Source organism: Adiantum capillus-veneris, chromosome 4 (assembly GCF_014529385.1).
Source record: "Adiantum capillus-veneris isolate H3 chromosome 4, ASM1452938v2, whole genome shotgun sequence".
Taxonomy (NCBI): Eukaryota; Viridiplantae; Streptophyta; class Polypodiopsida; order Polypodiales; family Pteridaceae; genus Adiantum; species Adiantum capillus-veneris.
This window is the reverse complement of record NC_140934.1, coordinates 67,799,377-67,811,779: the sequence shown is the minus strand read 5'-3', so window position 1 is coordinate 67,811,779 and position 12,403 is coordinate 67,799,377. Positions and strand designations below refer to the sequence as shown.

Here is a 12,403-nt window from a genome sequence, read left to right as displayed (position 1 = left end):
TGACAAAATAACCTAATTTTCTAAAATTTCCTCTTGGCAAATTCAAAGGAATGGAATTTTGTATGGTTGGAAAAATGATTTTTCCCGAACATTGGGCGCAGGTCATCTCGATGACAGCACGTGGAGTTCCTGTCTATTGATCCGTGATCCCCCCGCCCCCTTCTTAAAATACATTGTGGCACTTGGTCGTGAGGGGTCACCTTAGCACCACATGGCCACTTGTGAGAGAGCTAGCTAAGCCATGGCACATTTCACAAAAGTTAGTGAACATGCTCACGAGACCCGTTACGGGTAGCTGAGGACGTGAATGCAAGGTAAGAGAAGAGAGGCAGAGGGTAGCTACGACAACTCTTAAAGAATTAGCGGGAGTGTCAATTTCTGTACTTTCACACGTAAATTAGAGCAAGCCAATCATGTACGTGAAAGTGGTCACAGAGCACATGAGAGGATTCATACGAATAATCTCGTGGGATGTCGACTAAGGAACTGCTAAGCGAAAGCGCAGACTTTCATGGGGGTTTGGGAGAGGAAGGTGCACACTGCGTATATACGAGAGAGAGAGAGAGAGAGAGAGAGAGAGAGTTAGTTAGTTAGTTAGTTAAAGGTTCTTGCAGGCGATAGGGACGAGAGGCGCCCACAGAGAAATGTGTGTACATAAGATGAAGGTGATTATGTGCAGCTTTGGCAGGTTGAAGGCGGCAATAGGAGTAGAGCATGCAGAGTGGCGTCGCGCAATACACGCGAGGTAGAAGGGCTAGTGAGCAAGTATCTCAGCAAATGGCGGACGTGCAGGTGCAGGTAGCAGTAGGAGCGAAAGTGGTGGTAGCGCTGTTGATTATAAGCTGCTGCTGTACCGCAGAATGTGGTGAGTTCAAGCCCTTCCCGGCCTACTTTATATTCGGGGACTCGCTGGTGGATGCGGGCAACAACAACTACATCACCACCGTCGCCAAGGCCAACAACCTGCCCTTTGGCATCGACTTCCCGGGAGGCCCAACCGGCCGCTTCACTAATGGCAAGACCGTCACTGATGTTCTTTGTAAGCGCCCCGCCCCCTCTCGTTCTCTCTCTCTCTCTCTCTCTCTCAAGTGTGGTAGATTGGTTATGCCATTTCCCTCTTGCTTAACAAGTCTTGAGTTCAACTCTCGTCGGATAGATTTGTGAGGTTTCTTGGGATAGTTTTTCACGACGTTAAAATTTGTCTTCTTCTTCTTCTCTCTCTCTCTCTCTCACACACACACACACACTCTCTCTCTCTCTCTCTCTCTCTCTCTCTCTCTCTCACACACACACACACACACACACACACAGACACAACAGCTCCTTAGTTCAAGTCTTGTCGGATGCATACGGCGTCGCTTGGAATTGTTTGTATGTATATATATATACTGTGTTGCATTTTTTGGAATGTTAAAAATGTCGAAAAATAGCAAGGCATACACTTTTGTATGCCTTGTAGGGATACACAACAACTCAGGGATAGCGCAACAAACGCTCTACAAAATTTCAATCGCCACCCATAAGAAATGGTAGAACAACAGTGTTCGGGAAAAATCAATTTCATAAACATACAGAATTCCCTTTAACGTAGATTCAAAGAGGAAATTTTTCAAACGAACAGGCTACTATATTTTCTTAAATTTTAAATTTTTCAAGCGGATTTTCTCCTTCTTCCCCTTTCGTCAAGGTCGTTGGTCGGGTGGCAATGCACTTATCTCGCAAAATCCTTGCATGCAATTGCTGCCAAGTCAGCACAAAGAACGTCGTTCCCATGCATTCAGTAAGAGTAGATTCGCACGTCGAGGTGCTACCCTCGCCCTAACTCTAGCCCTGCGACGTTTTGATGCATTTGCACGGAGCGAAGTTTCTAGGCTGTGTTGAACGAGGATTGCTCTTGCTCCACTCTGTCGAAAACGACAGAGTTGGAATTACATGGCCTCGTTAGCTAGCGATGGCGAATAAAGTGTGGGGGACCTTGCATTGGTAAACGCGCACAGCCAGGTGCATTCACTTAATTGCATTATTTTTTGAAGTTCGCATTGGCTACAAGCAGTTTAGGGCCTCCACGTGGACTGCGTCATTCACTGTGCGAATGCCATCCAGTGAGCAGACAACGCTCAGAGCTTGAGGAGGAGCATAGTTTAGCCGGCGGGGGTGCTACTCCAGCGTGCGAACGTGTCCTATTATTGTGCCAACTCAGTCCACAGAAAGTTGTCGGTTGCTTACTAAGTCAGCGCATGGAATTTTTTCCAATCATTGCGAATGATTGCAAGCCCTGTCAATAGTCGTAATTAATACATCAACCTCCTCTCAATCATTGTCGATGATTGTATACCCCATCAATACCCGTAATCACACTCTCTAGCAATTGGATCGTGCCAAATCAACAAGCGTAATCTTCTCTGCATTGGTGCATGTCCTCTAAAATTATACCTTGTTGCAGATTGTACCCAACATGCATTGAGGCGCAAGCACAACATCAGTCCAGAATGAGTGTTTCAACTCTACAATCGTCGTCAGCATATGCGATCAGCTTGGCCTACCTCTTAGTGACCCTTGATTGTCGGGAATGGATTGGACACTTAGTGTCCATTCTCTCATAATACCAGCTCCCCAATGCATCGATCACCAAGGGTCGCATGTATTATGAGGAATGGGTAGTAAGTGACCATTCCCTAGCCCGTCAACCGGCTATTTTGATGTTTCAACCCACATCGTGTGAAAGAGAAAAGTAGCCTGAGAATATTGTTCTTGTTTGATTTTTCCTTTGGGAAAGGTTGGGATGAGGAGTGCATCTGCATAGATTCGATCGAAAAAAGCAAAAAAGGGAGTTGTCAATTTATCACAATTTATCTCATAATTTGCACTCTAAAACAATAAATTGAAAAGGAAGTCGCATTTAAAGCTTAAATATTTCATTGGTAAATTGACTTAGTCATATTTGAAAGTTTTGTACATTAAATCTCTCTACCTTCCAATTAAAATGTAGGGAGGTGGGATTACGCAAAGCTTAGTTTTTTTTATAAAATCATTGGTTTCAATGCTTTTAGATTAAAAAAAAGTGGGTCCAATTAGTATTGGTTTCAAAAGTGATGATTGTCTTTGTCGTTTTTTCTTTTTGCTTTTCGTAACCATTTTTTGTCACTTCTCAAAAAGCTTTCCCATTCAAATGCACGGAAACTTCACATTGCAAAGCCTATGTTTGTGCAATTATCAAACAAAAATATCTATGTCCGGTCCTATTTAATCTGTAAAGAGTACGGCTGGCTCTCTCTCTCTCTCTCTTTCGTTCCCTCTCTTTATTTCGTGTTCATGAGTTTCTCTCATTTTTGGCATTTAGCTTTCAACTTGCAGAAATTGACACGTGTAAAGTGTACTTTCTCTGCCGTTATAAAATACATATAGATGTCTTACAAACACAAATCTTTTATGAATGGCTTGATAGGCGATATAGTGTCGTTACCTTTCCCACCGCCATATCTTGCACCCACAACAAGAGGTACAACAATTCTACAAGGCGTAAACTATGCTTCAGCGGCAGCTGGCATTATTAGGAGTACAGGCTATGACTTTGTAAGTACCATCGCCACTCTTTGAGTTCTATGGAGCTTTAATGCTTGAAAACTTTTTTAGTGAAAACAAAATTTTAATGGCATGAAAAAAACATTGCCCTAAAAAAGAGCAAGGCGAGAAATTAATAGGTTCCAAAACACCAAAAATTAAGGATCAAAGATTGACTTGCTATATCTTTATACATCAACGTCCATGTGGTGACTATAGTTGATACAATTAGCAAATGCTCTCTTGGTAAATATATTTCGAGATTATTTCTTTTTCCTTTTCATTGGAATCATAGATTTCTAAGACACGAAACACCCTAGACTAACTTTTGCATGACCTTGTTGGTCCCAAGGCCCTATCTTAGTTGCTACTACTTGTCATGAATTTGTCTCTTTTCTACCCATCTTTATAGGATTCATGTTCTCATGATAGTCAACATTCAAGGATGTTACTTGTATTTTACAAAGGAGGATCCCGTATATAGGGGGTAAAATGACAGTTTTGGTGCACGCAAGTGACGTCTTCTTAGTACTACTAGTGTATCCCTCGGGTATACCGAGAAGTATTTAAGGTGCACATATAGGTATATACCATGAAGTATTTAAGGTGCATACACACATGCATGCATGCAAATCTTCAAGAAGTGAAAAGCACTCGAAACTATGCTAGTTCAATCTAAATAGAGCACCATGGCACAATTTCGCTTCTAGATGTGCTTTGACTAGTAATCGGAAGCGCGTAGTTACTACTTCTGGAACAACTAAGGCTAAGACCTTCACCCTTTTGTATCTTCACGTCACTCATTAAGAAAGCATGCAGATGACTACAAGGATAGAGCTCTAGTTTGATACTTCTTTAAACCTCATCTAGTTGTTGCATAAGCTATCCAAAGGCATGGTAGAGTATCTATCGGTCACTAAACGTACAAAAGAGTGTGCCTCATAGGGCATCCCATATAATGTCCACACCTTTTTCCTCAAGAATGTGGACCTAAATGCTAAAATGCTAGGGGTTGGACAATGGATATGTTACATACCTTTTTTGGTGGTCCCCTATCTTCTCCACAAAGGTCAATGCATGTGGCTTTCCCACATGGTTGAAGATTAGAAACATCACTTTGCAATACCAAACCTCTTCCCTAACTAAGATTTGGATCTTCCCAATCCTCTTGTTTTGTTGTTTATGTTTGCAGATTGGTAGAGTGGACATAGACACACAGCTCGTATGGTTTTCAAACACCATCAAGGATCTAAATCAACAACTAGGTGAAAGTGGGACGCAAGAGCTTTTGAAAAAGTCCCTCTTCTCTCTTACTGTTGGTGCCAATGATTATGTCAACAATTATCTGTTAAAAGGTTCCCCTACATCACTTCAGTACAATACAACACAATTCCATCAGATCCTCCTTAACAAGCATGCTCAACAACTCACGGTACATTTTAACCAACTCTTCTCTCCAAGCATTTTTTATTTATCACGTGAAAATATGTGTCCATGTATGTACATGGGGTGGGGGACTCCAATTTAACACTTTCTGCCATTGAAATGCTTACACGTCTATTGGCATTAGTGTGATGGTCTAATATAATTGCAATTTGATGTCATCCAAAGATAATTTCATTATCACTACATGAATGAATGAATGTGTGTGTGTGTGTGTATATATTTGTGTGATGGGGAAGGACTCCATAATTCATGCATTTTTTGTTACTTCCAAATCTTTAGGAGCTACGCAAGATGGGAGCACGGAATATAGTAGTGACGTCGATTGGTCCCATTGGATGCATTCCAGCAGTACTTGCAAGACGTAGTAAAAATGGAGAGTGCTCTGAGTATGTTAATAACCTTGCACGTGAGTTCAATGCCGGGTTAAAATCATTGATTCCTCAATTGAATGGACAACTACCGGGAAGCAACTTTTTCTATGGGGAGACGTTTGATTCCTTTTTTAACTATCGAAACAACCCCCAAAAATATGGTATGCTCTCTTTCTCTCTCTCTCTCTCTCTCTCTCTCTCTCTCTCTCTCTCTACACACACACACACATGCACACAAAGCACTTGTCCTCCATAAGTATGGTCTATATCTATTATATGTTCTTAGGAAAATGACCAAAATACCCCTCTAATTTGTGGAAATTCCCAAAATACCCCTCAAATCTAAAAAATTCCTAAAAAACGCTTTTATCTATTTTGGTTGGATTGTTCAAGATTTTCTTATCTCTACTAGCTCTAGTTTAAAAAAAATCATTTGTTCCTTCATCCTCCAAGGTTTTGCTCCAACAATCGCAGCCTCTGTGAAAACTCATAGCTCTACCCCCCCCCCCCCCCCCCCCCCCCCCCCCCCCCCCCCCCCCCAACACACACACACACACACACACACACACACACACACACACACACACAAAAGCCAACATCGCCGAATAGTCCTTGCCTCGTGTGTGATGACTCATGCCAACATCTTTCCTTCCCATGAAGTAAAGATGGATCTGTGAATCGGTAACTTGCAGGCTTGCGATGCCACAAACGAGAGAGAGAGAGAGAGAGAGAGAGAGAGAGAGAGAGAGAGAGAGAGAGAGAGAGAGAGAGAGAGGCCTGCCTTAGCGTGGCCTTCACTTTGCATGAGAGTCGAGACTCCCTAACTCCACTTGTCATGTGGGTGCACACACACACACATACACACAGAGGCCACTTCACACCTTCTATTCGACTCCTCACAGTACATGACTGTCGTCACTGCTTTAACCCTTTATTTTTGAAGACAACATCTCCTCGATTCTCCTCTTACTTTCTTTTATAAAAATCGTGACCCCTAATCGTTTTTGACAATTGAGATGTGTTTTTGCGTGCTTATCATGTAATTTGTCACCCAAAAGAAAAAGCAATTGTGTCTAAATTTAATGAAAAGCTACAAAATTTTTAATCTTTGGAGAAATTTAATCTCACAACAACGAGGGGAATTTTGAAAAATTTGAAGGCCATTTGGAGAATTTATGACAAAATATTGGGGGTAATTTGGAAATTTTTGAAATTTGAGGGGTATTTTAGGAATTTCCACAAATTACAGGGGTATTTTGGTAAGTTTTCCTATTTGCTTTTACAATTACCTATGAGATTACTACAGGTGCGGGTGTGTTTCTCAATTGGATGTTGTAGAATACTCTTACTAGGCTAGCTTAGTACATAAAACCTTATGCCTTTAACTTATACTTTCTTGGGCGATTTCAGGCTTCAAGTATGGGGACAAAGCTTGTTGTGGAGCGGGCAAGTTTAATGGCAATGTTCTATGTTTACCGATCTTAAAGCCGTGCCCAGATCGAGACAGCTATGTCTTCTGGGATTGCTTCCATCCAGCAGAAGCTGCAAACAAGAAATTTGCACACTTCTTGTTCGATAGTCTAAAGGACCAATTGCTTAAGAGCCTTTGATAACTTCACCTGCCCCCCCCTTTTTTTTTTTTTTCACAAATTCAAGTACCCAATTCTTCCACAAAGACTCATTAAAACATTGAAAAAATCAGCAAATAAATGACCCTTTTCATGTAAAAGAGTTGGAATCTCAACTCCTTACCTACACTCATGCATGCATGCTATGTATTTTATTCAAATGCTAAAAAAAAAGTCATTTCTGTTCAAGCAATCTTAAATTTGGAATTTACATTGATTCTTCCTCTCCTTCCTATACAAATTACTTCATACTACTGAAACAAGGGTTTGAGCACCAATACTAGAACCAAATAATGTCTTTCTCTCTCGCTCTCGTAAATAGAGGCTATGCATGCAAGCTAGAGTCTAGAGGGAGGTAAGAGGACAGAGAGGGCCAAAACGAGAGAGAGAGAGAGAGAGAGAGAGAGAGAGAGAGAGAGAGATATGATATATGACCAAGGTTGAAGATGAGCCGAGGGACACCGATGCTTGAAAATTGTGGAGATAAAGAAAGTTGTGGAGATAAGGGCAGCATTTGAAGTCACTGCAACAAATAAAGAGAGAGAAGGGGAAGCTTCATTTGGCTATTGAGGCCATCTCGAGGTCTTCTTGAAGCTCCAGCCCACCGTCGCATCCCTCTGCGATGGCTTGACATCTCCGAATGGAACCCATCCTTGAGCTCCTTAGCCCACATAGGTTACACAACTTTCAACCACATAGAAGGTTGGTAGCCTAACATGCCAACTAGTCTAACTTGAGGTCAATCAAGCCATTTTTCCTTAGCAAGTTTGAGACTCATCCTCTGGACAACGGCATGAATGTGTGTGTGTGAGAGAGAGAGAGAGAACTTTTTGGATTTGCTATTTACTTCTATGTATATCTCCCTTTACTTCTCTTCCATTCGTGAAAGTGGACATAGCTCCTAATTTCTATCTCTACCAAATCTTTCTTGAATATAAAGAGTTATTTCCTTTTCAAACCGTTTCCAAGCATATCATGTAAAATACTTGTAGCCTCGGAGTCTAGTAAGCTCCCCAAGTTAATATCTTAATTACCTAGCAAAGTTATTAAAATCTTAGATTTTGATCTTAAATCAATTAACTTTTGGACTCTTATAAACTCTTAAGTAGTAAACGGTGATGAGTTCGTTAATTATTAGTTCAAAATGGAAGTCATCACGTGATTTGAGAAGCAATTGTTCCAAAATCTCCATCTTCTACAAAGTTAAATATTCCTAAAAGTGAAAAGAATTTTTTTATTTAAGCGTTGGAAATGGAATATTATTCAAATCATATCAAATATACAATATTTGTAAATTTAGAGAAAAGTTGAAGACGATGTCATAGTGATAGAGAAGGTATGTTGGTGGTGTCATAGAAAAGCTATAATGGTAAGTTGACCATTTGTAGCCACTATAAAGTGCCTAGTCCTCAAAAACACATTTTATGGAACATTTTATCTTAAATACAATATCCACCACCAACTTTCATTAATTCTTTTCCACTCTATGTGGTATACACCGTGTCTAGTCCTCAATACACATAGATGGCTACAAGAAAATCATATTGAGGTAAAGCTTTCTTGTTCATAAAATGTATAATTTTAATTTGTAAAATAACACACACACACACACACACATCCAACAATTTTCTTACATGTAATCACCCCTTAACAATCACCTTCAAGATGCAAGCATCAATGATTGGATCAAGTGAAAGCCCATCACATATATACTCCTTGCCTTGCACATGTGGCCATATCCTACAATCAATCCAAACATTTTCTTTCGTCACTTGCTACATCCTGTAAAGAAAATAAGGCATTAGAGAAGAAACTAAGCTCATGTTGATACTTTGGACATGTAAGGCATTCTAACAAAGCCTTAATGGTCTAATTTGCAAAGATTTTGGACAACATGTGTAACTCTTGCAATCATAAAATTGTCTAATGTGCTTATGGTGCACAACATAATATCCATTAGAAAAAAATTATGAACTCTTTAAATATGAACTCTTTAGGTCCCTTTGGGATTAAGGTTAATTAGAGAACAATTAATAAGAAGAGGGTGGTGATTCATGAACACACTCTATGCCCTTCCACTTGAAACCTCCAACTTTCCCTTTTTTTTAAAGCTTGGTTTTTAGAAAATCTCAAAATTTCAAAAATGTTCAAATCTTAAACTTTCTCTCTTTAAAGTCCCTTCAAACTTATTTTATGGTTAAAAATGCATTTTTTGTTCTCTAAAATTACAAAATGTGTAGCTAAAAGTCCAATAATTGAATTTTGTTTTGAAATGTTTAAAACATCATTTTCTCTTTTCCAAACCCCCCCATACTTGTTGCATAGCTGAAAAGTGATTTTTTCTCTTTAAAAGTCCAAGAATTGAATTTTGTTTTGAAATGTTCAAAACATCATTTTCTCTTTTTCAAACCCCCCCATACCTGTCTCATAGCTGAAAAGTGATTTTTTCTCTTTAAAACTCATTTTCTAAACCCTCTGTTTTAGCGGTTGTCATGATGGACATTTGTAGCATAGTTATCTTGCACTAACATAATGTTAATACTTAGGGAAGTGACTCGGATGGGGCATGGAGACTCTTTGAGGGTGTCAAACTCAAGGGGTGATGTTAGCAAGCAACCATATGAACACAACAAGCAAACCATCACTCTCTGATCTAGAAATCTCCTTATGTCTAATCTCATTGCTCTAGATCATCATACCATTTTGTTAACTAAATGAACTCGGATCGTCACAAAACATCAGGGGAATCTATATTAGGTCTACCGGGACATATCTACAAAGTACGGTTGCCATTCAACAAGGTACAAAAATCCCGATCCATCATGGTCCAGGTAAAAAAAAACTGCAACAGAACAGTCCATATAGGTCGCTTTAAGATTTAATAACACTCTCCGATGGTCAAAATGTCAAAAAATATTGATTTCAACATTCAGGTCTATAGATAAGATTCACTGACATATAGTCGCAAACCACATCAAAACTGTGGCCAAGAAGCAGTTGTAGCCAAGAAGTAGTCATACGTACAAAAGCTCTTCAGAACTTAAGATAACGTTACATTTTTATTTTGGGATTTATATCTAGCACTTTGCAAATGACCAATGATCGGCTCACATGGCTTTGGGCTCATGAAAAAATAATACAACTCAATGCGCACAGAATTCGACTCAATATTTTACATGGACTCTTTCACAAGGCTTTTTGAAAAAAATAGGATAGATTATATCAAAATTTGGGCTTCATCAAGGTGTGGTCGGCTAGGAGGGTGCCCATTAGCTACATCAACCGAACACTCCTCCCTTCCTAGCCATTCCATGTCCTCGTGTAAGTCTTGGTTGCTCTTTTAGTAGTCAAATTTTCGTTTCTCCAGTGTCTTTGTAATCAGACTGAACTTGGCAGCTCTTCACTATATATGACTCTATCGGTTTGTGGTTGTGTGGAGGCTTGGCAATTACTGGGTAATTTTGAACAAACGGCCTTCTGCTCCTCCATGTATAGACGTCCCATGATTTGATACACTATAAGAGGAAAAAGCTAGAACTGCCCCTATTGCTATAGATCAACAAATGGAAATGGAGAGAGAAATCTTTGTGTTTGCGGTAATAGGTACGGTAATGGTTTGCCAACAAAAAATACGGTAATGCTATATCTGCGAGTATTACTACGCCTATTGCCACACCTATTACCCTCGATATTATTGCTACACGGCTTCTGGAAAATAAAGGTGCTCATTTGGGCCACCTAAATTTGGGTGGCCCAAATGAGCACCTTTACTTTTGACCTGCATAAAACATATAAAACATCAATTGCATTTTGAAAAGTGTACATGAAAGAAATAAATAATGGACTTTGAATTTCCAAGTTATACCTTACCTTGATAATTTAAAGTACAAAAGAGCAGTAATTTAAAACAATTACAAATAAGATCAAAATTTAATGTTATATATATATGATCATAGAGTTTTTTGTGCCGTATTTGCACTTATAAAAGAGGACTACAAACAATTATTTATCTGTTCAAGTCCTCGGCCTCGTCCTCGTCCACATGTACATACGTTTGAACACCCTGACTCTACAATAAGCAAAACCACATAAACAAATCAATAACTCAAAATAATTAGTAAAATATTTTTTTTCACACTTACCGCCTATAGAGATGCCACTGCTCAACCGAATTGCTTGCAAGAGGTGTGATGGTTCTTCAACAATCATCACCAAGTATCGTATTATGTGTGACGCTCTCAATACTTGACCACCTCTCTGGTCGGGTGACTCATAATGATATTTTTATAAGTTAACAATAACAAAAGAAATCAATAAACTAAAACATTTTCAAAACCGATTTAGGATCCGATTTTAAAAAACTTGCATATTTGTCTTTCCAAGCTGATTTGCCTCCTGAACCATAGTGTGGGAGTTTGTCTTGCCCGAGCATCATGTTGTTGACTGTAGGATGAGCCCGTTGCAGCTTGTTTGCCTTTTTTTTTGTATTGCCCACTTCCACTCCGCATCTACCATGTTGCTACCATGATGGTTTGTCTGGACTTGCGACTTGGTTGGCCGATGTGCGATGTACACTTGATTGCTTGTTTTTCAATTTTTTGTTGATATATTCCTTCAACCACTATGCTAAAAAACGCTCATTGGGGGCATTTGGAAATCGAGCATGCAACACTTCCTCGACGTAGCATGCATGATCGGACTATTGGTCTCTAAATTTCACAAAAGAATTCTTATACATTGACTGTAAAAGAATTTGAAGATGACATCGAAACACCCTACCCTGTGTTGTACCAAAGTTGACTTCGCCACCATATTTTACCATGTAGTAGCACCCATACCTGTCTAGCACGGGTGTGTCAGTGTCCTCATCCTGTGCGTCTGGAGCGGCACACACTGAAAGAGGAGACTCCACCCCCCCTCCACCACCAAAACAAGCAAAGCCACAGGATCCGTAGCTATCCTGAGACGAACGTCGACGTGCGCTGCCAGAAGAAGTTTGTCGACCACTTGTGGACTGTCAATGATGCTTGGAGTTGAATGGAATGGTGTGGAGCCATGTCATGGAAGGGGACTGAGGCCCTACGATGGGAGGGAACTAGGTCGGTAAGAAGAAACCATAAAAGGAGGTGCCATTGGTGCGAGGCTCTGTACGTACCGAGTCCCTCCCCAACTCCCCCATGGCGTGGTTTGTTGAGAAAGATTGTAGGCCGCAAGCTGCTATGGAGTGTAGTAGCCGAACAATCCCTGTGTAGAACGGAGGTACTCATCTCGCAAAGAGAGTGTGTGTAACGGAATATGGATAATATTGATTGTGGCGGAATTAAAGTAACAATAGTGAGCATTTCCATAGGAGAATTCTTAAAAAGCATAAGGAGAGCACTTAATTAAAGGTAGCAA

At 40.0% G+C, this 12,403-nt stretch overlaps 1 protein-coding gene across 1 annotated transcript; it reads left to right on the top strand.

Annotated features, from left to right (window-relative positions):
• The first annotated feature begins 560 nt into the window (after positions 1-560).
• On the top strand, positions 561-7,195 carry LOC147459341 (GDSL esterase/lipase At1g71250-like). The gene is made up of 5 exons (XM_086510635.1): positions 561-1,039; positions 3,446-3,573; positions 4,754-4,993; positions 5,287-5,539; positions 6,789-7,195. Exons 1-5 carry the CDS (start codon positions 715-717, stop codon positions 6,986-6,988), a joined length of 1,146 nt encoding a protein of 381 aa, XP_086366761.1. The 5' UTR covers positions 561-714; the 3' UTR covers positions 6,989-7,195.
• The last annotated feature ends 5,208 nt before the right edge of the window (positions 7,196-12,403 follow it).

Bases quoted from the DNA above. Each gene is read 5' to 3' on its own strand.
- LOC147459341 (XM_086510635.1), top strand. From the start codon at position 715: ATGCAGAGTGGCGTCGCGCAATACACGCGAGGTAGAAGGGCTAGTGAG. The intron at 1,040-3,445 runs GTAAGCGCCCCG...ATGGCTTGATAG, and splicing joins GACCGTCACTGATGTTCTTT to GCGATATAGTGTCGTTACCT. The intron at 4,994-5,286 runs GTACATTTTAAC...CCAAATCTTTAG, and splicing joins AGCATGCTCAACAACTCACG to GAGCTACGCAAGATGGGAGC.